This window comes from Sorex fumeus, unplaced genomic scaffold, assembly GCF_029834395.1.
Source record: "Sorex fumeus unplaced genomic scaffold, SorFum_2.1 ptg000047l, whole genome shotgun sequence".
NCBI lineage: Eukaryota > Metazoa > Chordata > Mammalia > Eulipotyphla > Soricidae > Sorex > Sorex fumeus.
Genome location: NW_026606104.1, coordinates 50,947,457 through 50,974,120, shown reverse-complemented (window position 1 = coordinate 50,974,120; position 26,664 = coordinate 50,947,457). Strand labels below are relative to the sequence as shown.

Here is a 26,664-nt window from a genome sequence, read left to right as displayed (position 1 = left end):
GTCTAACTGCTCCCGGGGATGGAGTTATTGAAGAAAATCTCCTCAAAGGCTCAAGTACAGGACCTGTCAGGGAGTCCAGGATCGTCTTTCTCTCCCCTCACTTCCGGCCTTAATAGCTTACTCTTCAAATTGCTTCTGATGGAAATGCGTCACATTTTCTGGTTAAGAAAAGACCACGAGCCGCCGAGTAGTATCTTGCAAAGCCTGAGGAGCCGAAGCGGGACAGCGAGGGCGCTACCAATTCCCTCCAGGCTCGATCGACCAGAGGAGCCAAGACCCCCCCCACCCGAGCCAGATTACACTTGTGGCGCTGAGCCGCGGTGCCCCGTGATTGGCAGCGAGGAGGGCGTGGCAGCGTCTAGAACGCCTCCACCGGATTGGTGAGAATCGCCAGGGGCGGGGCCTCCGCTCCGGCTGGGCGCGAAAGCTCGAACGTCGCAGCCGGGCTGGGGACGGCGGGAGCGACTGCTCGGCGAACTGAAGGAGCCCGAGCGCAGCTTCGTCGGCGGGAGGGGAGCGCCGGGAAAGTTGAAGTTATGACGGGCGAGGTGGTTTCTGAGGTGAGTTCACGTCCGTCCCTTCAACCCCGGCTGCCCGGTGCCGGGATAAGGTGGTGGCGTGAGGGGGAGGGGAGCAGGTCGTGCCCCGCTGAGGAGCTCACTAGACCCGGGAACTACAGCCCCCGGCGTGCCCTGCGCTGGCCTGGCCTCGCCGCCGCCGGGTGGTCGAGCTTCTCGTCACGCACTCGCGACCCCCGGGAGCTCCGGACGCTGGACTGGTCGAGCTGCGGTGCCCTGGGTCTTGCCGCCTGGGTGTTTGCGGCGCGCGCAGCCGGCAGCCGGTCCCTCGTCAGCCCGCGCTCTCCTTTGGCGCGTTTCCTGCTCTGGCTCTCAGCGGTCCCCCAGAGCGGCCGGGCTGCGGGGCCGGGGTCTGTAAACCGGGAGGGAGGTCTTCGAGTGTTCTGGAGGGGCTTCTTCTGGCTCGTGGCAGGGTCGGAGAGAGGAAGGGACAGTCCTTCGGGGTCCCCTCACGGGAGGAATCGCGCATCCGAACGGCCGGTGGATCCAGACCTGTATTCTGGGGCCGGGCGGAGGGGGCGACCCACTTTGCGAGCAAAGTTCAGAGGGCCTCCAAAAAACGGTGATCACGGAAAAAATATTTTAAAATTATTTTGAAAATTAAAACGCAAAAAAATAACCCCAAAACTCCTATGGCTTCAGCGTGGACATATTGCCCAAATTTTATTTAAGCGGTAGAAACGTTTACTGAAAAGTAGAAGAGACCGGAGTAAAGTGGGTAGGTAGGGCGCTTTGCCTTATACTAGGTTGACCCGGCTTCGATGCCCGCCACTCCAGAGGGTACCACTACCCCCCCACCACCACCACTCCAGAGGGTCCTCGAGTTCTCCAGGTGTGATCCCTAAGAGTCGCGCGGGGCCTGGCCCACCCAAACAAAACAAAAAAGAAAAGAAGAAGAGAAACTCCTTGCAGGAGAGGAACTTAATTTAAATTAAGATTGGCTACCAACGCTGCATTTGCCTGTCTCCTGTTACCTCACCCTTATTCTAGCTTTGGTTCCAATAAGACTTTGTTTACAAAACCCAGGTGGCTGGCCTTCTGAGCCATAACTTGCTAATTTTTTTAAAATTATTTTATTAGGGGCTTGAGCGATAGCACAGTGGGTAGGGCGTTTGCCTTGCACGCAGCTGACCCGGGTTCGATTCCCAGCATCCCATATGGTTCCCTGAGCACCGCCAGGAGTAATTCCTGAGTGCATGAGCCAAGAGAAAGCCTTGTGCAGTGCTGGGTGTGACCCAAAAAGCAAAAAAATTAAAATCTCTTGAAGGCCAGAGAGATAATACAGCTGGTAAGCATTTGTCTTGCTTGCAGTTGACCTTGGTTCAATCCCTGGCACCACATATGGTTCCTCAAGAGCCACCAGGAGTGGTCCCTTAGCGCAGAACCACAAGTAAGCCCTGTGTACCGCCAGTTGTGCCCCGCAAACCAATCACCAATATTATATCATCTTGACAGTATTTTGAGACCCTGTCCTCTGCCTTTGGAGTCTTACCCGAGATCTGCTGCATACTGCCTAGCATTGTGTAGTTAAGATCTCCCTCTTGTTTTGAAGTGTGTAGTTGCCTTCAGTATCTTTATCCACAAACAACTGATGGTCTTACTGCTTTGGACTTTTGGGAGAATCATCAACTTGCCCCCTCAGTGACTCATGAGTACATGTTATCTTAGGCTATTATTGTTATTACTTTTTTGCTTTTTTGGGTCACACCTGGTGATGCACAGGGGTTACTCCTGGTTGATGCACTCAGGTATTACTCTTGGCGGTGCTTGGGGAACCATATTGGATGCTGGGAATTGAACCTGGGTTGGCCATGTGCAAGGCAAATGCCCTACCCCTTGTGCTATCATTCCAGCCCCTTAGACTAATATTTTGATAATTTATTTAATAATTGTTAGAGAAACTATTAGAGTGAGGCTTTTTTTAAAAAATTTTTTGCTTTTTTTGAGTCACACCTGGTGATACACAGGGGTTACTCCTGGCTCTGCACTCAGGAGTCACTCCTGGCGGTGCTCAGGGAATCATATGGGATGCTGGGAATCGGACCCGGGTCAGCCGTGTGCAAGCAAATGCCCTACCCACTGTGCTATCGCTCCAGCCCCAGAATGAGGCTTTTTTGTTGGGGATTGTGGGCAGTGCCATGCCAGATGTACTCGGGACTTATTCCTGGTTCTATGCTCAAGCTTATTCCTAACTCTGACTTGGAGATCACTCATGGCAGTGTGTGATTGGGGAACCATATGTGGTGCGGGGGATTGAACCAGAGTGGACTCAGTGGAAGGCAAGCTCCTTACCCACTATACTCTCTGGTCAAGTTTTGCGCCTTTTTACATCATAATTGTTAATATTTTCACTCTTGCTAATAAATTGCACCCTATTTGTAAGAACACAGATGGCAGGCAGCTAAGTATATAGGGTTAGCTTGAATCTTATTCAAGTCATGTAACATACTTCTCCTTAGATTTCTACTTTTTTGGTGCTGCAAATTGAACGTAGTACATGACTGTGTATGACGCATGTGCTTTCTTTTTCATCTACATCCACCGCCTTTGTGCATAGATTTTTTTTTTGTTTAACCTGACTTTTAAAATGCCTTTATTTGGAAATTTTTTAACATACAAATGTAGACTGATATAATAAACCCATCACCCAGGTCCAACAATTATCAAATCACAGGCTGAAGAGATAACTCAATGAACTGGATCACATGTTCTACATGTAGGAGGCCCAGTATCGATCTCCAGTACCACATGATCCCCGTCATAATCAGGAGCAAACCCCAAGCACTAAGCTTGGAGTAGCCCTGAGTACCTGGGTAAGACCCCCAAAGTAAAAACCAAACAAAATAATAAAATCTTGCTTGTATGTTTTTTTTTAAAATCTACATACCCACTCATTTTTCCCCCATTAGATTTTTTTGAATCAAATTCTAGACATTTCTTCCATAAACAATTACCTCTAAAAGATAGGAGCTTTCAAAAAAAGATAGCTTTGTTATATATATCATACCTAAAGAATTGAGAATTTTTGTTTAATATCAAATGCTTAGATAATGTTCATATGTCTTTGTCTTGTACATATATTTTCAGTTTGCTTGAATCCTGTTTCAGTTTGCTTGGATCAGGATTCAAAGTCTATATATTAGACTTGTTGATAGATGTCTGCATATAACTTAACTACCTTTTTTTAATAGGTCCCCTCTTTTTTTCTTGCAATTTATTAAGATGCCACATAGTTTATACTCTAGAGTTTTCTGTATCTGGATTACTCTCTTCACTATTATTTAATATGACACTTGGATACACTGAGAAACAGTTCATCTAGTTACCATTACTCAAAATAAGTAGTTGGTTCTGTAGCATATTTTTTGTTTTGTTTTGTTTATGTTTTGGAACCAGAACCGGCAGTGCTCAAGGCTTCCTCCTGGCTCTGCACTCAGGAATCACTCCTTCTGGTAGGGCTCAGTGAACCATATGTGATACCAAGGAATAAAACCCAGGTTGGCTGCATATAAGGCATGCGCCCTACCTGCTACATTATTACTCCGGCCATCTGTAGTATTTTTAAAAAAGTAGACTATTAAAAACTGTACTCAGGGCTTAACTCCAGGCTCTGTGCTCAGGGATCACTCCTGGTAGTGGATAGGAACCATTTGTGGTGCTGGGGATAGAACCTGGGTTGGCTGCATGCAAAGCAAGCACCTAACCTGCAATACTATGTCTTGGGTTCTATACACTCCTTTAAAGTGTAAATTTTTATTTTTCCTGTTTGTCCAGTAATTCTTTATGTCATCCTTTGTTGGGCCTTTATATTATGGTTCTTCTTTATTTCAGCCTGGTGATTATGTATCACTATTTATTCAAAGCTTTCTGTCGCCTACTGGTTAGTGAAAATTATATTCTACTTTCCTAGGTACACCTAGAAATCAACGATCCAAAACTTACTTCACAAGAAGCAAATAGTCTTTCTGACAGTGGACAGGAGAGCTGTGAAACAGTTGGACTCTTGAGTGAAAGAGGTATGTAATACTCAATGCTTTTATTTTTAGGAATAGAATGTAGGAGGTTAGATTGTAAGTGAATTGGACTGATTTTATTATTCTCTTGATGTATTAAATTATTAATGCCAGCTTTATTGTTTGCACCTTTTGAGAACCATTTCTATTATATTATTGAATCTATAAAATGTCTAGCAGCTACTACTTTGCCTGATAGAAAGCATTGATTCTATAATAAAGGTATTTTTAACACCTGTCAGAAGGATTAGAACAACTTTACACATTGTAAATATATATAATTACATTGCTCAGTAAGAGATAGTTTTCTTTGGAAAATGTTTTTCAAGAAGTATTTTTAGATTTGTTTTGCTGCAGTCAGTTCTTAGTGGTAGTTATATAATTTCACAAGGTAACGTATCACTTGGATAATGGGGTGTATTTTTGAGGAATAGTAGGACTAGAAGAAAGACCAAATGACAGTCTTTTAAAAAATTTTGTGTTCCTCCCAGATTCAGATGAAGAGATATGTGTGGGTAAGAAATCAAAAAGCAGGAAAGTGCTACAAGAGAGTGATTCTGAAGAAGAGGACATAAAGGCCTTTTCAAAGAGAACTACTTATGACAGTGTTGAGGAGGAAAATAAAGAGAATTTATATGCTGGAAAAAATGGAAACATCAGAAGGATTTACAAAACTCTGGGGAACAGTGATGAAAGTGACCTAGAGGAGTCTTTGGATAAGGAAAATCTTGAGATTCAAGTGACACCTTGCCTAGAGCTGGGTCTCCAATCTGAAAACATGGTGGACTTTACAGTTGACAGAAAGAGTGTAAGAAAACCCATACCTTATAAAGAAGGAACTGGAGGAAAAACAAAAGTAAAATCAAAAAGAAGACTTGAGAAAGAGGAGAAAAAGATGGAAAAAATTAGGCGGCTTAAAAAGAAGGAAACAAAAACTGAGGTACGTCTTAAAGAATAATTTTCTATTCCCAGGCCCCAGATGAACATTTTAGAAAAAGATGCATCTAGTTCTTTAGTTTTTTTTTTTTCTGTGCTCAGAATATAGCTTTGAGTTGATTGTTTTGTATTGCAAGTAATGGAATATGTGATGTAAAACTTGGCGGTCTCATTTTCCATTTCAGATACACAAATAAATGGGTTTATGATTTTCATTAATCACTTGAAGTAATTTTTGTGTTTCTCATCTGATGAAAATAGTCAGAGGTAAACTTTTCAGGCATTCATCAGTTAGAAGTTTTGTTTGTTACCTTGAAAAACCATACTTGGTATATTCTCCATCCCAGAAGTTGCCTACATCTCAGCTTACAATGGTGTAGTCTAGATTCTCTCCCTTCTGGAGAAGCTCATCTTTTCCTCTTTTTTGTTTTTGTTTTTTGAGTCAAAATGCAGAGGTGCCCAGACTTAGTACTGGCTCTGTACTCAGGGATTACTCCTGGCAGGCTCAGGGGACCATATGGGATGCCAGGGACCAAACCTGAGTTGGCTGCTTGCAAAGCAAGTTCCTTTCCCACTTGATTATTTCTCCAGTCTCCATCTTGTCTTGAGCACATATCACTCTCTCCACTCATATTTCTCTAGATAAAACTATTTTACTTAAAAAAAAAAAAAGAAAGCCAGGCTTAAGTTTATAAACCAATTGATTTATAATTTATAGGTAATTTTATTGTTCAAAAAAAAATTTACTGTTTTGGATAGTTGTGTAAAATTACAGTCTGGACCGTGTGTTAGAAACTAACAAGAGTGTCATCTACCACTGACTAATTAGATAAGGAATATTGCATTTTTTTAATGATTGAGTTTTGCTTTTTTCTTATTGCATTTGTACAGGAAGATGAAGTGGAAAAGTCATTTAATGACAGTGGCTGTCTTCTTGTGGATAATGATCTTTTTGAAACTGGGTTGGAAGAGGAAAATGACTCTCCACTGGATGACGAAGAGTCTTTAGAATCAATAAGGGCATCTGTGAAAAACAAAGTGAAAAAGCACAAGGCAAGTAGATACTAGTAGTTAGAACTAACCAACTGTTTCTAACCTTTAGTTTTTATTTTTATTTATTTTTGTTTTGTTTTGGGTCACACCCGGCAATGCCTAGCGCTCTGGCTTTGCACTCAGGAATTATTCCTGGTGGTGCTCAGAGGACCATGTGGAATGCTGGGGATAACACCTGGGAGGACCTCATACAAGGCAAATGCCCTACCACTGTTTTATTGCTCTGAGTCCTTTTTTAATTTGTTGTTCAAACCTTTTTTTTTTTTTAATCTGAAGAAAAAAAACAGTTATTTAGGTTTTTTATTTTATTTATTTATTTGTTTTTGCTTTTTGGGTTATACCGGCATTGCACAGGGGTTATTCCTGGCTCATGCACTCAGGAATTACTCTTGGCAGTGTTCGGGGGACCATATGGGATGCTGGGAATCGAACCCGGGTTGGCCGAGTGCAAGGCAAATGCCCTACCTGCTGTGCTATCGCTCCAGCCCAGGCTTTTTATTTTAAATTTTGCAGTCTTGCAATGTAAATGATAGATGCTCTCTTGTTTGGATACCAGCATTTTGACAGTCCTTATGGAAATGTTGGGAAAGAACAGAAAAGTAAGATATATTATCTTATTTAAGAAGCAGGTAAGTATTGGGGGAGATATGTATATTTTTAAATTCTACAGCCTCTGAGAAATGAGCCTATAGGGTCTCACAAAGGATATTAAAGAGAAGCATCAGTCAAAGCTTTATTGTTCTGATTGTTTGGAAACATAATTATTCTTCCTAAGAAGACATTGTCTCTGCTAATAAAAAGATATAATAGGGATTCAACCTTATTTGAAACACGTAGTTTGTTTTCTATGCATTGTAGAATACATTTTTTAAAAATAATTGTTGATTTATTATTAGTACAGTCTGGTACTATGAAAATAATCTTTTGGGAGGGAGAGTAAAAAAAAAGTAATTGTGTGTGTGTGTGTGTGTGTGTGTGTGTGTGTGTGTGTTTTGTCTGGAATTTCATCTCAGAGCCTCTTACACATGAGAATTACTTGCTGTTACATACACACTGAGATATATCCCCAGCTTCAAAAAGTGGCCATGCATGCATGCATATATGTGTTAGGGAGGACATTCTTAGGAGACCACTTCTATTGTGGTGCTCAGGCATTGAATCCAGGATTCCTGCATGTATGCTCTGCAACCCTTTGAGCCATTCCCCCAGGTCCAAAAACAATTGTTTAGTATGCAACATCCTCTTGGTTCATTTGTTGGTTGATTTGGTTTTGAGGCTAGCGTAGAAGTTACTCCTTGCTCAGTGCTTAGAGGTCACTCCTGACAGTGCTGGTGATCATATGGTGACAGGGATTGTACTAGGTCCTCTCATATTAAAAGCATGTGCTCCAGTCCAATGAGTTATCTCTCCAGTCCTTCAGTTTAATCTTTTTGTTATTTGTTTTTTGTTTTTGGGCCATGCCCAGTGATGCTTAGGAATTACTCCTGGCTCTGCACTCAGGAATTACTCTTGGCAATACTCGGGGGACCATATGGGATGCTGGGTTTCTAATCCAGGTCGGCCGCGTGCAAGGCAAACACCCTGCCCACTGTACAATCTCTCCAGCTCCCTTAGTTTAATTTTTGTTCATACTAATATCTTAGTTTTTCTTTCAGGAAAAGAAACTGTCTTTGGAAAATGGCATCAGTTCCTTTGAGGAAGAAAATGAATTATCAAAAGGCATCATTAGGAAGGTGAGGCAGAGTCTGATGTAGTCATGTTGATCTCTTTTCAACTCTTGAGATCGTAGATTTCTTAGAAATGTTTTATTGCGCTTTTTATATTTTCCTGGTTCCTAAGATACTACTTTGTACATAATAGCAATACAAATACAAATTCATTTAACTCTTTGTGCCTTGCAAATGTAATTGTGTAGGTTTTTATTGTGCATTAATGCTTACTATACCTTTTCCATCTTTTTTCAAAAAGAGAAAACTCTTAAAATATGTATATATTTTCTTTTTGGATAATAATTAATCTCACCTTTTGTTTTATGTAAGGAAAGGAAGGCAGCCAAATTAAGTAAGGAAGCATTAAAAAAACTGCACAGTGAAACTCAGCGCCTTATTCGAGGTAAAGCAAACCAGAATACTAAATTAGATTATCTTGTAAGTTTAACTTGGAAGTTGGAAAATTTGTAGTGTTTTTTTGGTTATTATTTGGTTTGGGGGTCATACCCAGTGGCACTCAGGGCCTGTTCCTGGCTTTGTGCTCAGGGATTTCTTCCATCAATTCTATAGGGATCATGCGGTTCAAGGATCAAACACTGTCCTCTGACTTACAAAGAATGTGAACTAGCCCATTGAGCTATCTCCCTATCTCCCAAATTTTGTTTTTTAACATTTCTAATATGAATGGATTATAATATCAGGTTTATCCTAGTGAGTGGCTATTCCAATATCCCTTATGGTCCCCCGAACACCCGCCAGCAGTAATTACTGAGTGCATGAGCCAGGAATAACCCCTGAGCATCACCGGGTGTGATCCAAAAAGCAAAACAAACAAACAAGAAAAAAAGAATGGCCATTCTAAAGCTCTTGGAACATTCTGTTTTTGTTGTTATTTGTTTTGGGGTCACATTCAGCTTTTGTTGTTCGTTTTGGAGTCACATTCAGTGTTGCTCAGTGCTTACTTCTGGCTCTGTGGTCAGGGATCTCTCTTGGCAGTGCTCAGGGGGCCATGTGGTGTATCAGGGATTGAACCTGGGTTGGTCAGCTGCCTACAAGGCAAGTGCCCTAGCAACTGTACTATTTTTTCTGGCCCCAGGAATATTCTTATAAAAAGAAAATTTCCAGAATTATAGTGGCAGTGGGAGGAAGTTGGGTTTTTTTTTGTTGTTGTTTTTCTTTTTTTGTGGTGCTGGGTATTGGACCCAGGGTAAATATTCTACTGCTGAGCTTTCCTCAGCACTGAAGGGAGTTTTCTTCCTACCTGCTGTATGTACCACATCTCCATGTCTCTTTTATTTTGTTGCTGTTGTTGTTGGAAGATATATCCAGCCATGCTTAGAGCTATTTCCTGGCTCTGTGCTCAGGGATCAGTCCCTGGTGTGGCTCCAGAGATTCGGGGTCTCAGGGATCAAAACCAGGATTGCAAGGCAAGCACCCTGTCTACAGGGTGCAAATCCGGATTGCAAATCAAGACCCTGGAGAGAGTTTTCTTAGTGGTTGTCTGCGGACCAGCTTTATTAGGATGCCTTTGGGAATTTTTCAAATATATAAATTGTAAGCTCCACAGAAGTTCTGATTCAATAAACTTAAAATGTGGTTCTGAATTTATTTTTTTTTAAATCTCTGGGAACTGGAGAGATTGTACGGTGGATAGGATGCCTGCATTGCATGCAGCCAGTCTGGTTTTGATCCCCTGCATCCCGTGCACCACCAGGAATAATTCCTGAGTGCAGAGACAAGAGTAACCCCTGAGCATTGCCAGGTATGGCCCAAGATACAAACATTTAAAAATTTAAAATAATAAGATAAATAAAGCCACTGTCTTCATAGAATTATAACTTGAATTATACATGAAATGATACTTATATTACCAGCAAGATAGTTTTTATTTTTGGTGCTAACTTTGTACTATTTGTTGAATATAAAGTGACTTCAGAATATACAATATATGTATTTGTTTTATTTCATTTTATAGAGTCTGCACTTAATCTTCCATATCATATGCCGGAGAATAAAACCATTCATGATTTTTTCAAACGTAAACCCCGACCCACTTGTCCTGGAAGTGCCATGACATTATTGAAGTAAGAACATCTTTCTTTATGGTTATGTATTTTCATAAATATTCAGTTTTGCAGCAGACATCTGGTATTAAAAAGTTCATATTTCTGACTTCTAAAACTTTTAAAATTGGTTTTATGATGTGTTGAGGGATGAGAATACTTCATGCTTAGGTACACTTTTCAACTCTAGCTCATTTTCCTTTCCTAGGTCATCTAAATATCAAAAAGTCATAGACTCAGCAAACTCATCGGGAGTGAGTTGTGATCATCATAGCAAAGACTCTGAGCAGACAACAAGTGCAGGATGTGAAATGGAGATTAATACAGCCCCTTCAGTTTCAAAGGAAAGCCAGCTCATTACTGAATCAGCTGAGTCCTGCAGTAAGGATTTGATGGGAAGTGAGGAGCTAGTCATTCAGGAGAAACAGAAGCAGAGTGATGCTGCACTTCTATCTGGGGACTGCTCAGCAGGGCAACAGGAACTCACTTTCGTTAGAAACCAGGACAGTGAGGTGTATCAGGCTGGAGGGCTTTCAGCACCTGAACCTCATGCCCCTGAAGGAGAAGAAATACTGAAAAAAACAGAAGAGGTGGATAACCCTAGGCAGCAGATTAAATCAGCTGCAGGAGTGCCACCTGAAAAAATGAGACGGTTTACACTGGATAGACTCAAGCAATTGGGAGTAGACGTTTCCATTAAACCTCGGCTGGGTGCCAGCGAAGATTCTTTTGTGATACTTGAAGAACCTGAAACCAACAGAGGTAATCTTTTGAATTGTGGGGAATCTCTCCAGAATGACTTATTTTGACAGCTTTTGATTATTTGGGACTGTGAAGAACAGGAAGCACAAAATAATCACAACAGGACTTTATTCTATAGGTATCTAGGAATGAGTAGAATCCCATTAGACAAATTTGGCAGGGTTGCTGAATGATCTATTCCCCGTTTGTTTAAGTTTATTGAAGCCACACCTGGCAGTGTTTGGGGCTATTGCTACTTGTAGCTTTGTGCTGAGGTGGGGAAGAGGGTAGTGTACTGCCCCCTTCAGTCCTCTAGGAACTTTATGATGTGATTGGGCCTCCTGCATGCAGAGCATCTGCTCAGCCCTTGAGCTATTCCTGTGGCCATCTAATTAATCCCTGTTTAAAATGGAAGTGTAGGGTCTGGAAATAATACAGGTGGTATGATGTTTGCCTTCCATGAGTCCTACCTGGGTTCTATCCCTGGCATCCCATACGATCCACTGAGCATCACCAGAAGTAATTCCTGGGTACAGAGCTAGGAATGACCCCTAAACACTGCTGAGTATGTCTCAAAAATCAACGGAATAAACAAACAAAATAATTGGACTCTTAGTGGAGAAATAAAACAGAGTTTAAGCTCTTGTCTTGCCTGTTGCCCTACCCAGCACGCCATCTGGCCTCTGTAAGCCCTTCCAGAAATAAACCTTAAGCACAGGGTATGACCCCAAAACAGAAGTTTTAGTTAAAATGGAAGCCTAGAACTAGGGAGATGGCTTAAAGGGCTGGAACACATGCAAGAACCCTGAGAGCGTTGGCTCCCCCAAGCAAGCTAGGAACAGCAAAAAAATCCCCCTAATCATAAGTAAGTGAAATTTACATTTTTTTTAGATGAAATTTACTTAGGAAGCTATTGGTATATAATACATAGAAGAGGTACTTTTATATTGTGTTATAATACTGAGGAACTTGTCTCTGTCTTTCCAGCCTGAAATTCTAGACCCTCTCCTGGTAATGTTCAGTGTAGTATAAGCCTTACAATTTGGTGCTTGGGCTGATGGTACTAGTGGGTCACCAGCACTACCCCACCAATGCTGCAGGGTGGGAGGCATGCGTTGCTAGTGACTGAACTCAGGACCTTGTACATTATGCATGTGCTCTACCACTTGATCTATCTTCCAGACCTTATCTAATATTTTTACTAAAAGAAGTGCATGTAGGGCCCTGAGTGATGTACAGCAGATAGGGAACTTGCTTTGCATGAGGCCAACTTGGATTTGATCCCTGACACCTCATATGGTCCCAGCAGTATCAGGAGTAATCCTTGAGTACTACTGGATGTGGCCCCCAAATGAACAAAAATATATATTTAGAAACATTTAAGTCCCTCCCCTAAAATGATTTTTCAAAGGGTAAGTGGGAATCCCAGTGCTCAGACTTCACAACAGGGCCACTTCTGGGAATTTGACAAACTGTGTGGGTGGTTCAATGCTCAATTATGCTGGGGCCATCAGGGCAATACCAGGAGTATTTAGTGGCCCATGAGGTGCTAGTACTCAAGCTTGAGTCCTTATGCATGCAAGGCCTATGCTCCTGACCACTAAGCTATCTCTGTAGATCCTCTAAAATAATTTTTGTATATGAAAAAAGGACAGTTGGAACATTCCTTAGTTGGTGTTTGGGTTGAATTGTAGAAGTATATACTAGTGACAAAGGAATTTTTGGTGTCTATGTGGCTTTTTTCCTTCAACCTTTGTTGAACTAAGAAACTTAGTTTCTAATTCCTGTTAGGAATCTTAAGGAAAGAACCTGCATATGATAGACTCATGATTGGTATTTGGGTTTAGAATTGGAAGCCTTAAAGCAGCGTTTCTGGAAGCATGCTAATCCTGCAGCCAAACCCAGGACTCGTCAGAAACTGAATGTGAACATCATAGTGAAAGATACAGGCACTAATGGAAAGGAAGAGCTAAAGACCGATGTGGTACCTGTAACTTTGGCAGCTGAAAAACTGGATGAAACAGGCCACACAAAACCAGGTATGTCCATCCATCTTTTTTTGACTTTACACTTTGTGGTTAGAGATATTTATGGCTATTGAAATACTGTTGTGAACAGTTATAAAATTCTTTTCTTTGGAGACTTTAGAGATGGAATATCTGTACCTCTCCCATGATTCATGTGTATGTAACATTGCCTAAAGTTATGGCATGGTAGAACTGAGTGGTAACACAGCGGTAGAGCATTTGCCTTGCGCACAGTCGGCCCTGCCGAGCCGGGTTCAATTCTTCCGCCCCTCTCGGAGAGCCCGACAAGCTACTGAGAGTATCTTGCCCACACGGCAAAGCCTGGCAAGCTACCCGTGACGTATTCAATATGCCAAACACAGTAACAACAAGTCTCAAAATGGAGATGTTACTGGGCCTGCTCGAGCAAATCGATGAACAACGGGAGGACAGTGCTATGGCATGGTAAGGTGACTTTTTTTTTATGTAGGAGATTCAGCCATTGATTAGGCTGATTGAATTGGGCATGAACTCCACCTTACTTTTTTTTCCCCTTTTTTATAATTTTATTTATTGAATCACCGTGAGAGTGATTCAATAAATAATAATTTACAAAGCTTTTGGATTTAAGTCTCGGTCATACAATGAAACACCCATCCCTTCACCAGTGCACATTTTTCACCACCAAAAACCCCAGTATACCCCCATCCCACACTCTCCCCTTACCTGTGGGGCAGATAATTTCCACGTTACTCTCTCTCTACTTTGATTACATTCAATATTTTGACATCAGACCCACCATTGTTATTTGAGATTTTATCCCAATACTCATGTGCCGAAAAGGCAACTGTAGACAGTTTGTTTTCTATTTCTGGTTATGAATAACATATGATGTCACGCAGCTAGAGTAGTGGCTGCGCAATTTTGGAATTCCGAAATTTTAACAATTAAATCTGGAGGGATTTCTGGCAAAACTTGCTGGGTTCTGAGATTTGTTCCTGAGTCTCTTGGATCATGGCCATTAAGCAGCTTGATCGGGCGCCAGAGAGGCCGTTTGTGGGCAGCGACTGGGAGTCTCGTTGGGGCGGGGGAGAAAGGGCCGGCTCTACCCCCATCCCGTGAGGCCCCGTGTGTCTCGTCAATGCAGGCCCAAATCTCACAGTCCAATGGCCTCTGGAGGATGGCGGCCACAAAGCCTCCAAGGGGGAATAGGCGGAGGGACAGCACCCTTTCCCCCCTGGGGTGGCCGGATGACAGTAACTTACTGCGAGGTCCGGATGCATTCCTGCCAAAAGCCGCTGGGTTTCGAGATTTGTTTCTGAGTCTCTGGGATCATGGCTGTTAAGCAGCTTGATCAGGAGGAAGAGAGGCCGTTCGTGGGCAGTGACTCGGGGTCTCATTGGAGTGGGAAGGAAAGGGCCAGCTGTACCCCCCCATCCCGTGAGGCTCCGCTTGTCTCATTACTGCGGGCCCAAACCTGACTGTCCAATGGCCTCTGGAGGATGGCGGTCATCGAGCTGCCAGGGGGAACAGGCCAAGGCATGAAACCTCTTCACACTTGGGGTGGCCTGGCGCTGATAACCTACTGCAGGGACCGGATGCATTCCTGCCAAAAGCTGCTGGGTTCTGAGATTTGTTTCTGAGTCTCTTGGATCATGGACATTAAGCAGCTTAATCAGGAGCCAGAGAGGCCGTTTGTGGGCGGTGACTCAGGGTCTTGTTGGGGTGGGGAGGAAAGGGCCGGCTCCACCCCCAGCCCATGGGGCCCCATGTGTCTCGTCACTGTGGGCCCAAATCTGACTGTCCAATGGTCTCTGGAAGATGGCGACCACTGAGCTGCCAAGGGGGGGCAGGTGGAGGGACAGCACCCTTTTCCCTCTGGGGTGGTCCGGTGCCAGTAACCCATTGTGGGGACTGGATGCATCTCTGCCAAAAGCCACTGGGTTCCGAGATTTGTCTCTGAGTTTCTGGGATCATGGCCATTAAGCAGTTCAATCAGGAACCAGAGAGGCCTTGCCTCCAATTATATAGCTGAGCCAGAAGTTGTTTGTGATTGTGTCTCCCACATACCTAACTTTTGGCCGTTTACTTTCTTGGTAAACCTTTCTCCAAGTTCTTGGGGTCTGGCCAAAGGCACAGCAGCAATTTTGGGGTATCTGAAAGTCTGAAGGCACCATCAGGCTGCTGATGTACTCGCCTCACAGGTACAGGTTGACCTGCTGGCGGCACCATACCCCCAAGGTGACTATATTTTTAAATAGCTTGTCTTCCAAAAAACAATAATTACCCACAGTAGAAATTATAGATGATATGTATCTTTACATTATATTGGGTTTTTTTTTTTTTTGGTTGGCTGTCTTTAGGTTTTTGTTTTGTTTTGCGGCCACATGGGTGTTGCTCGGGGTTTACTCCTGGCTTTGCGCTCGGAAATCACTCTGGCAGTGCTTGGGGGACCATATGGGATGCTGGGGATTAAACCTGGTCAGCCACAAGAGTTTTACTTGCTGTACTATCTCTCCAGCCCCTACATTTTAGAAACAAGTTATACAACCTTCTATCAGAGACAATAGACAATATCTATAACTATATTGATTATCTGTTCTTTAAAAACTCTTAGTATGCATTTATAAACATATTAAATAATGCCACATCTGAACTTTTATAGTTCAGGGGGGAGATGGTACAGTTATAGACTTACACTGTTTCTTTTGAGGTGCAGAAGCTTCTTAGTTTAATACTTAGTCAGTACGAGGAATTAAACTCTGCCTCACACCTGTGACGCAAGTATTCTTCTCCTGAGCCACATGCCTAGCCCCTAATTTTTTTTTTATTAGTGAAGCACCATGAGGTACAGTTATAGACTTACAAATTTTTGTGCTTGGGTTTCAGTTATACAATGATCAAGTACCCATCCCTCCACCATCGCCCATCCTCCACCAGCACGGGTCCCAGCATCCCTCCCACCCCTCTTCTCCCCCATCTCACCCTGCCTCTGTGGCAGGGCATTCCCTTTTGTTCTCTCTCTCTTTCCTTTTGGGTCCTGTGGTTTGCAAGAGAGGCATTGAGTGGCAATCATGTTTGGTCTATAGTCTACTTTCAGCATGCTTCTCCCACCCTGAGAGGATCCTCCCAGCACCCTTTATTTGACGCTCTCTTTTCCCCTAGCATGTGTGGCTCTCCTCCAAGTCATGGAGCAAAATTCCTGGTACTAATCTTGACCACTCCTGGGTGTTAGTCTCCCATTTTGTTGCTTTATGTTCCCCAGATGAATGCAATCTTTCTGTGTCTATCCCGCTCTTTCTGACTCATTTCGCTTAACATGATACTTTCCATGTAGTACCACTTGTATGTGAATTTCATGACTTCATCTATTCTAACAGCTACATAGTACTCCATTATGTAAATGTACCAAAGTTTCTTTAACCAGTCATCTGTTCTCGGGCACTCAGGTTTTTCCAGATTCTGGCTATTATAAAGTGCTGCAATGAACAAACAAGTGCAGATGTCACTTTGACTATACCTTTTTGCCTCTCTGGGATATATTCCCGGGAGTGGTATTCCTGGGTCAAACGGGAGATCAAATTCTAATTTTTTGAGAATCGTCCATACTGTTTTCCAAAAGGGTTGGACCAGTCGGCATTCCCATCAGCAATGAAGGAGGGTCCTTTTCTTTTCTTTTTTTTTTTTTTTTTTATTTATTGAATCACCATGGGAAAGGTTACAAAGCTTTCAGGTTTAGGTCTCAGTCATGCAAATATCAAGCACATTTCCCTTTACCAAAACTTATTTTTTACCATGAAGAACCCCAATAAAACCCCACCCCCACCCCTCCCAGTCCCTGTGGGGCAGATGAATTCTAGTTAACACTCTATCTGCTTTGATTAGATTCATTGTTTCAATAAAAGATTCACCACTATTATTTAGAGTTTACCCCCCCCCCCCGAATCAGACATGCTGACAAAGCATTGTGAAGTGATTTGCTTTCTACAGCTGGGTTCAAGAATTATATGTTGGTTTTGGATTTCTGCTATTTTACTTATTGACCCTGGAAGTATTTCTACTGAAAGTCAGATAGTTAAGAAATTGGTTTCTGTGTTCTGGAGTCGTGGCCGTGCTGGAGAGCCGCTAGTGGGGGGCAACTGGTGGCCTCGGTAGGGCGTGAAGGGCAGACCGAAACGCCCCCCTTCCCATGAGGTTTTAGTCGCCCCCAGTCCCCCAGCTCATACCTGCTGTCCACAAGGCTCCCATGCGGCAGCCATCTTTCTTTCCAGAGAGGAGAAGGCGACTGGGGCAACACCCTTTCCCCGCCCTGGACAGACCTGATGGCCTGGATTAACGCATAGTCCGTTCACTTTTCTGCTCCAAGCTGCCGGGTTCTGCATTAAGTCCTTGTGCTTCTGGGGCCGTGGCCGTGCTGGAGAGCTGCTCACGGGGGGCAACTGGTGACCTCGGTAGGGCGTGAAGGACGGACCGGAACGCCCCCCTTCAAGGAGGGTCCTTTTCTCGCCACATTCGTGCCAGCATCGGTTGCTTTTGTTTTTTTGGATGTGTGCCAGTCTCTGTGGTGTGAAATGATATCTCATTGTTGTTTTGATCTGCATCTCCCTGATGATTAGTGATGTAGAGCATTTTCTCATGTGCCTTATAGCCATTCGGATTTCTTCTTTGCGAAAGTTTCTGTTCATTTCCTCGCCCCATTTTTTGATGGGGTTGGGTGTTTTCTTCTTGTGAAGTTCAACCAGTACCTTGTATATCCTTGATATCAACCCCTTGTCAAATGTGTATTTGGCGAATATCCTTTTCCATTCTGTAGACTGTATTTTGGTCACTGTTTCTTTTGAGGTACAGAAGCTTCTTAGTTTAAGATAGTCCCATTTGTCTATCTCTGTTTTCACTTGCTTCGCCAGTGGCATGACATCTTTGAAGATACCATTAGCTTCAATATCACGGAGGATTTTGCCAACTTTGTTTTCAGTGAACTTTATGGATTCCGGTCTGATGTTGAGGTCATAAATTCATTTTGATCTTAGCCCCTGATTTTTAAATTTAAGAATAATAGGATCAGGTTATTAATCCACTTCTCACTTTGAAAATAAAAGTGATAGGGCCAAAGAGATATAAAGGGTCTAGGGCATTTGCCTTGCATGCTGCTGACCCTGGTTCAATCCCTGGCACCACATATGTGGTTCTCTGGCCTATTCCAGAAGTGATTCCTGAGCGGAGAGCCAGGACTAAGCCCCAAATATCACTGTGACCCAAAGACCAAAAAAAGAAAATACAAATAATTTATATGATATAAAACAAAAATCAAAACATTTGATTTTGATTTTTGAGGAGTGCCAAGGGCTATGTGTGTTAAAGTGCTAAAGTATGTTCAGGACCCTGGGTTTGATTCCCAGCACTGCATGCCCCACCCTGTAACCCTGGTCCAAGTATCATTAGCCTAAGCACTGCTGGATGTGGCCCCTGAAAATGAAATAATTGCTAGGGATCAAACCCAGACCCTCACAATTTCAAGACAATAAATAACACTAGTATTCTTATTTATATATAAAAAAATTGAAATATAAAAATTTTGAAATAAAGCATTTAAACAACTTGCTCAAGTTTATACAAGTAAGTAGTAGCAGGAAGCTGCAGCTTATTCTATACCACCTCTCTGCAGAGCTCAGGTGTACTTTCTTTTTCTTTGTTGTTGGCCCACATCCAACTGACCCCATAGTACTTACTCAGGTCTCTATGCTTAGAGCTCATTACTGGCAGGACTTAGGAAACTATATGTGGTGTTGGGGATCAAACTCCGCTTAGCCGCATGCAAGGCAAGTGCCTAACCCACTGTACTACCTCTCTGACTAATCAATTGTGCTTTCTATTCGTGTATTACTGCTTTTCGTTTATTTTCTCTCTCTTGTTTTTCAAATGTCTGGAATCAAACCCAGAGCCTCACATATCTAAAATAAGTGCTTTATTATTGAGATTTTTTTTTTCTACTTTTTGGGGGTGGCAGGATCTTGGGGCCCATACCTGGTATTGCTCTTGCATCCCTCCTGTCACTACTCAGGGGAGCATAGGCAGTGCCAGGGAATCTAACTGAGGTTGGATGAATGCAAGGCAAGCACCTTAATCCTTGTATTATTTCTCCAGCCCTTTGTTTGTTTGGTTGACTTTTGGGGAGCAGAGTCTGGGATTAAACCAAGGACCTCACACATGCAAGGCAAGTGCTCTACCACTGAGCTACGTCCCCATCCATTGTTTGATTTATTTATTTTTAAGTTTGGTTTGTTTTTCTTTCATATCCTCCACCACTGAGCTATATCCCCATCCATTATTTATTTATTTTAAAGTTTGGTTTGTTTTCTTTTTCATATCCTACAATGTTCGGGGGCTATTCTCAGGTCTGTATCCAGAGGTTGCTTCCAGTGGTTACTTCACTGGTTCTTCGGACTATGCTGCTCAATGTATTGAATCCAGGCCTCCCACATACAAAGCATACAGTCCAACCTATTGAATTGTCTCTCCATCACTACTGATTGTTTTGTTTTGTTTTGTTTTGGATTTGGGGGCCACACCCAGCAGTGGTTATGACTTACTCCTGGCTCTGAACTCAAGAATTATTCCTGGCAGGGCTCGGGCATCATATGGGGTGCCAGGGCTTGAACCTGGGTAGACTGCATGCAAGGCAAATGCCCTACCACCATCCATCACTTCAGTCCTCCCATTGTTGTTATATCGGAGCTACATCCAGAGGTTTGCTGTACTTGGAGGCCACTTGGGCCACATGCCATGGCGTTATGATGAGAAAGTCAACTGCTTTTGAGATCTTTTCAAATGTATAACAATTCATTGTATGAATACAGTCATGGTTTGCCTAAAGTCATGGTTTTGGTTCAAGTCAACCACATATGTGGCAATGGTCTCAATAAGCTATATCTAAAACATATAACCTAGTTCTGCAGTATACTATGCCAGCATTCGTTCAACTCTTTAATTATTGTAGGTTTTTGGGCTGGAGAGATAGGATAGCGGGGAGGGGTTTGCCTTGCATGAGGCCGACCCGGGCTTGATTCCTCAGCCCCTCTCAGAGAGCCCAGCAAGCTACCGAGAGTATTCCGCCTGCATGGCAAAGCCTGGCAAGCTACCTGTGACATATTCCATATGCCAAAAACAGTAACAAGTCTCACAATGGAGACGTTACTGGTGCCTGCTGGAGCAAATCGATGAACGGGAGGACAGTGCCACAGTGCTGCAGTTTTTGGGCCACACCTGAATGTGCTCAAGTCTTACACCTGGCAGTGCTTGGGGGGCCAAGTGCAGTACTGGGGATCAAACTGGGGTTGGCCATATGTAATGCAAGTGCTTTACCCTCTGTACTGTATCTCTCAAGCCCACAACCTTTTTACTCTCGTGAACCTGTTCTGCATACCAGTTCTTTGACCCACAGTTATAACTAAGATCAGTGATTTTCAGCCTTTCTATATCAGCACTAATCCATGGACTGATTGTTGTAGACCACTAAGCTTGTGTAATTATACTCAGACTTTCTTACAACAACAAATTCATATAAAGTGGGCTAGAGATATGTCACAAAGTGGTGAAGATAGATACCGAGTATGTACAGGGAACAGCATTCAATTCTTGGCAACATACTTACCTCTATTCTTCTTTATCACTACCAGCCAGATATAGCCCTGGTGGGCTCTTGGCCCCTGAGCACCATTGGTTGTGGCCCTGGTGGCTTCCAGCACAATTAGGCCCAAAGCACTGCAGTGTCATGTTCAAACCATTAGGATGATTTTCACTAGGAGTGATAATCCTACTTCAAAAAATACAAAATCACCTAATGATGGATTCCTTGAAGTAATTTTCTTTGTTAAATGATCTTTGGGTATTGACGCTGGAGAGATAGTATAGTGGTTGGGTACCTACCTTGTAAGCAGTAGACCTAGATTCAATCCCCAGAATCCCACATGGTCCCACTGAGCACCAACAGGAGTGATCCCTGAGTGCAGAGCAGCCAAGAGTAAGAAGAGCATGGCTATGTAATCAAACTCATATTAATGGGTACCTTGATTATTTTGGTTTTGGGCTATTTTAACAATATTTCTTATTTTTAAAAAATATAAATCAGTATTTATCTTCATGGTTTCTGGCTTCTGAGCCATAAGACTTTTTTTGTTTTCATTTTTTACAATTTTATTTATTGAATCACCATGAGAGCAGTTACAAAGCTTTCGGGTCTGTCTCGGTCATACAATGAAACACCCGTACCTTCACCAGTGCCCATTCTCCACCCCCAACAACCCCAGTACACCCTCATCCCCCACCCTCTTCTACCCTCCCCCTACCCGTGGGGCAGATGATTTCTACATTACTCTCTCTCTACTTTGATCACATTCAATATTTTGACACCAGACCCACCGTTATTATTTGAGATTTTACCCCAACACTCGGCAAGCTACCGAGAGTATCTTGCCTGCACGGCAGAGCCTGGCAAGCTACCCGTGACGTATTCGATATGCCAAACACAGTAACAATAAATCTCACGATGGAGATGTTACTGGGCCTGCTCGAGCAAATGGATGAACAACGGGAAGACCGTGACCGTGACCCCAACACTCAGATCTGCTGAAAAGGCAACAGTAGACAATTTGTTTTCAAGCTGAAGTGATAGCACAGTGGTAGGGCATTTGCCTTACAAGCGGCCAACATGGCCGACCTGAGTTCGATTCTTCCGCCCCTCTTGGAGAGCCTGGCAAGCTTCCGAGAGTACCTCGCCCGCACGGCAGAGCCTGGCAAGCTACCCGTGATGTATTCGATATGCCAAACACAGTAAGAACAAAGTCTCACGATGGAGACGTTACTGGGCCCGCTCGAGAAAATCGATGAACAACGGGAGGACTGTGCTTCCAAATCCACCTTGCTGGTTATGAATAACATATGATGTCGCATGGCTGTAGTAGTGGCCGTGCGATTTTGAAATTTCAAAATTTTAGCACTAAAATCTGGAGGGATTTCTGCCAAAACCTGCTGGGTTCCGAGATTTGCTCCTGAGTTTCTTGGATGATGGCCGTTAAGCAGCTTGATCAGGAGCCAGAAAGGCCGTTCATGGGCGATGACTTGAAGTCTTGTTGGGGTGGGGAGGACAGGACCGGCTCCACCTCCATCCTGTGAGGCCCAACATGTCTTGTCACCGCAGGCCCAAACCTGACTGTCCAATGGCCTCTGGAGGATGATGGCCTCCAAGCTACCAAGGGGGAGCAGGCGGAGGGACAACACTCTTTCCCCCATAGGGTGGCCTGGCGACAGTAACCTACTGCGGGTTCCGGACGCATTTCTGCCAAAAGCCGCTGGGTTTCAAGATTTGTTTCTGAGTCTCTGGGATCATGGCCATTAAGCAGCTTGATCAGGAGCCAAAGAGGCCGTTCGTGGGCGATGACTTGGGGTCTTGTTGGGACGGGGAGGACAGAACTGGCTCCACCGCCATCCCGTGAGGCCCAACAAGTTTCGTCACTGAGGGCCCAAGCCTGACTGTCCAATGGTCTCTGGAGGATGACAGCGACCGAGCCTCCAAGGGGGAACAGGTAGAGGGATAACACCCTTTCCCCCCTGGGGTGGCCCAGCGACGGTAACCTACTGTGGGTTCCGGACGCATTTCTGCCAAAAGCTGCTGGCTGGGTTTCAAGATTTGTTTCTGAGTCTCTGGGATCATGGCCAATAAGCAGCTTGATTAGGAGCCAAAGAGGCCATTTGTGGGCGATGACTTGGGGTCTTTTTGGGGTGGGGAGGACGGGACCGGCTCCACCCCCATCCCGTGAGGCCCAAAATGTCTCATCACTGCGGGCCCAAACCTGACTGTCCAGTGGCCTCTGGAGGATGGCGGCCACTGGTCCGCCAGGGGGAACAGGCCCAGGCATGAAACCTATTCCCACCTGGGTTGGCCCAGCACCGGTAACCTACTGCAGGGACCGGACGCATTTCTGTCAAAAGCCGTTGGGTTTCGAGATTTGTTTCTGAGTCTCTGGGATCATGACCATTAAGCAGTTCAATCAGGAACCAGAGACCATGCCTCCAATTATATAGCTGAGCCGGAGGTGGTTTGTGGGTATTTCCCACATACCTAACTTCTGGCCGTTTACTTTCTTGGTAAACTTTGCCCCAAGTTTTTGGGGTCTGGTCAAAGGCACAGCAGCAATTTTGGGGTATCTGGAAGTCTGAAAGCGCCATCAGGCTGCTGAAGCACTCGCCTCACAGGTACAGATTGACCTGCTGGCGGCACCATACCCCCCATGAGCCATAAGACTTTTTACTTTTTACTGTAATGAGATTATAGGGTGGTAGAAATACAAAGATTTAAAAAAAATTAAAAAGTTTTACAACAAAAGGCTCAAAAGGGGGGAAATATACTAATTTATAGTCATATTAGTTTTACCTAATAATAAAGACAATATTGAGTAATATTTTAACAGTAAATGGGAATGTAAATTTGTTAGAGAAGCGGCCTGAGTGATAATACAGAAGTTAGGGTGCTTTCCTTGCACTCAGTCAACCCCGGTTCAATCCCTGGCACCCTTTTTGACCCAGTGAATCCTTTCAAGAGTAAACCCTGAGACAGAGCCAGGAGTAAACCCTGGTCACTGCTGGGTGTGGTCCCCTGCAGAAGAAAAAAAAAATTACTGGTGAATAGCCCCTGATCCCTACCAGGTGTGGCCTAACTACCTACTCTCCTGAAAATAAAGCATACTTAGATTCTTGTAATATGTAGTCTAAAACTTTTCTTCATATTTCTGCTTAGGTGAAAAACTTCAGGTGCTAAAAGCCAAACTACAAAAAGCAATGAAACTCCGAAGGTTTGAGGAGCGCCAAAAGCGTGAAGCATTATTTAAATTAGATAATGAAGAGGTGTTTGAGGAAGAGGAGGAGGAAGAAGAAGAAGAAATAACGGATGAGTCTGAACAAGATGGAGAAGAGGAGGAAGAGGAAGAATTAGAGGAAGAAGAGGCCAAAGCAGAGGAAGAGGAGGATGAAGGCAATCAAGAGGTTTCTGGCAATTATGTAATTTTGTAATTGGTCACAATAAATAGGGGAATAGAAAATCATTTGAATAAGAATATGATAAGCATATTTGATTGTGAGAAATTTTAGGATTAAAGATAAATGTAGCTAGTTCATATGTACTTGAAGCTTACTGTGTTAAGTTCTGTCAGTATTATTGAACATCTGCAGACCTGCGAGCCTTGGTTTCTGGCTTCTGCCTGTTTACCTCTAGTAATATCACTGTGATAGTATTGAAATGGCTTTGTATTAATAGAGACTTTTGTTTTTGTTGTTAAGTATTTGTTCCTATTCAAATTCAAAAGCAGGGGACCAGCACCCTACAGTGGATGGGGTGCTTCCTTCCCCATATGGTCCCCTGACCATTACCAGGAGTGATTCCTGAGTGCAGAGCCAGGAATAAGTCCTAAGTACCACCAGGTGTGGCTCTCCCCCACCCACTCCCACAAAAAAATATTTTTTTTTAACCTTAATCAGGTTGAGAGATTGGAATAAATTCTCAGGTAGGCCAGGACCTTCCTAAGTGAATTTCATACTTCATCGAGAAGGATATTTGCAAAAGAGACTCTTACCTTTGTTCCATAATATTATTTTCTGCCTGGCAAAATAGATGGTAATAAGATTTTTGGCATAAGAAAAAGGGGAAAATTCTTATTAGAATGTGAACTCACTTGGAAATAATGGCTAATATTTAACCAGGAGCAAAGGAAGAAGAAAATAGTGACTGAACTGGGCGGCATATTACAGTCTGTGATTGGCTGGAAATTATTAATTGTTCTATAAATCTCAGGCTACATGCAAGGCAAACACCTTATCCAGTATACTATTGCTCCAGTTTCATGTATGGAAGAGTTCTAGAAGCGTCAGGGAAAATTGTTAGTAATAATGGTTAAAACTGAGCCTCCTTTAGTTTTACTTTTTAGATTTAAGGTTGGGACCTGCAACTGAGCACCATCCACACATCCTATATGGTGTGTTTACTTTAAATGGTGTGTTTACTTTTTAAATGTTTTGACTTGTGTTATTTTGTTCTGGGTGTAATGTGATGATGAAGATCACAGAATTCTTCAGTGGTGAAGAAATAGAAACCAAAGATGAAAAAGAATTGGACAAAGAAAATAATGATGGCAGCAGTGAAATTGGCAAGTCAGTTGATCTTCTTTCTATTCCCAAACCAATCTCATCAGATTCTACCTTACTTTTGTTTAAGGACAACTCTTCCAGGATGGGGTAAGTAATTCTAAGGAAAATTAAAAATTTCTGGGACTTGCCCACTTATTAAGAAGCAGAAACAGACACTTAAACAACTTACTTTCTTATTTTGTAGTTACTTTCCTAGCGAGGAAAAATCAGAAACAGATGAAAACTCAGGCAAAAGACCTTGCAAATTGGGTAAGTAGTGCTTCTTATGCAGAACTTAACTTTCTTTGATTCTCCAGATTTGATTTTTTTTAACCTATTTTATTTATTTTTGCTTTTTTGGGGGTTACAATCTGCAATGCTCAGGGACTACTCTGGCTCTGCACTCAGGAAAAATACTCCTGGCAGTACTCAGAGGACCATATAGGATGCCGGAGATTGAACACAAGTTGGCCGCGTGCAAGGCAGATACCTTACCCTCTGTACTATTGCTCTGGCCCCAGATTTGATTCTTTTTTTTTTTTAATTTTTATTAGTGAAACACCGTGAGGTACAGTTGTAGACTCAGATTTGATTCTTAAGAACTACAGTTCCCTAAGGTTCCTTTTGTGTATGTGTTTTCAGAATCCCATCCATGACCTCATACATAGAAGGCATTTTTTTTTACCACTGAGTTACGTTCCTAGTCCTAAGGTTCTTTTTTTGTTTTATATTGTCTTTTAAACCTTGATTTTTTTTTTTTTTGTGTGTGTGTGTGTGTAGGGGGAGGGTGTGTGTGGCAGTGCCACATTCAGCAGTACTCAGAGCTTACTCCTGCCTTAGCATATAGGAATCACTCTTGTTGGGTTCAGGGGCCATATGTGGCACTGAGAATCAAAACCCATGTCAGCTGCATGCGAAGTAAATGCCCTACCCACCGTAAGGTCTCTCCAACACCTTAATTTTTATCATTTTCATTATTTTATCTCTCTTCCCTTTCTTGTTGTAGTTTTTTTTTTTGTTTGTTTGTTTTTGTTTTTTTTGCTTCTTTTGGTCACACCCAGCGAAGCACAGGGGTTACTCCTGGCTCTGCACTCAGGAGTTACTCCTGGCAGTGCTCAGGGGACCATATGGGACGCTGGGAATCGAACCCAGGTCAGCCGTGTGCAAGGCAAACGCCCTACCTGCTGTGCTATCTCTCCAGCCCCCATGTAGTTGATATTTTTGTTGGGGTTTGTGACTGGGGTTCAAATGCAAAACAGGCTGTGCTACTTGTACATTTTTAGCTGTGGTATTTGCTAGAGATCATACATTAGAGTGTGGTGCTCTCACAGGTGCTCATGTAGATTCATAGATGAGCCATAAAAGTGATGCTTATGGTGCTTACCAGAGGT

General features: G+C 43.1%; 1 protein-coding gene across 1 annotated transcript in view; it reads left to right on the top strand.

Moving 5' to 3' along the window:
- The first annotated feature begins 485 nt into the window (after nucleotides 1-485).
- The window catches only part of CLSPN (claspin), a 41,388-nt gene continuing 15,209 nt past the window's right edge, over nucleotides 486-26,664 (top strand). The window contains exons 1-12 of the mRNA XM_056122753.1: nucleotides 486-560; nucleotides 4,489-4,594; nucleotides 5,083-5,531; nucleotides 6,419-6,580; nucleotides 8,236-8,313; nucleotides 8,620-8,692; nucleotides 10,265-10,373; nucleotides 10,561-11,114; nucleotides 12,941-13,132; nucleotides 23,892-24,136; nucleotides 25,206-25,381; nucleotides 25,479-25,543. Of these exons, the coding sequence (XP_055978728.1) occupies nucleotides 537-560; nucleotides 4,489-4,594; nucleotides 5,083-5,531; nucleotides 6,419-6,580; nucleotides 8,236-8,313; nucleotides 8,620-8,692; nucleotides 10,265-10,373; nucleotides 10,561-11,114; nucleotides 12,941-13,132; nucleotides 23,892-24,136; nucleotides 25,206-25,381; nucleotides 25,479-25,543 (2,233 nt within the window). The 5' untranslated portion in view covers nucleotides 486-536. The remainder of the gene's footprint in view (nucleotides 561-4,488; nucleotides 4,595-5,082; nucleotides 5,532-6,418; nucleotides 6,581-8,235; nucleotides 8,314-8,619; nucleotides 8,693-10,264; nucleotides 10,374-10,560; nucleotides 11,115-12,940; nucleotides 13,133-23,891; nucleotides 24,137-25,205; nucleotides 25,382-25,478; nucleotides 25,544-26,664) is intronic.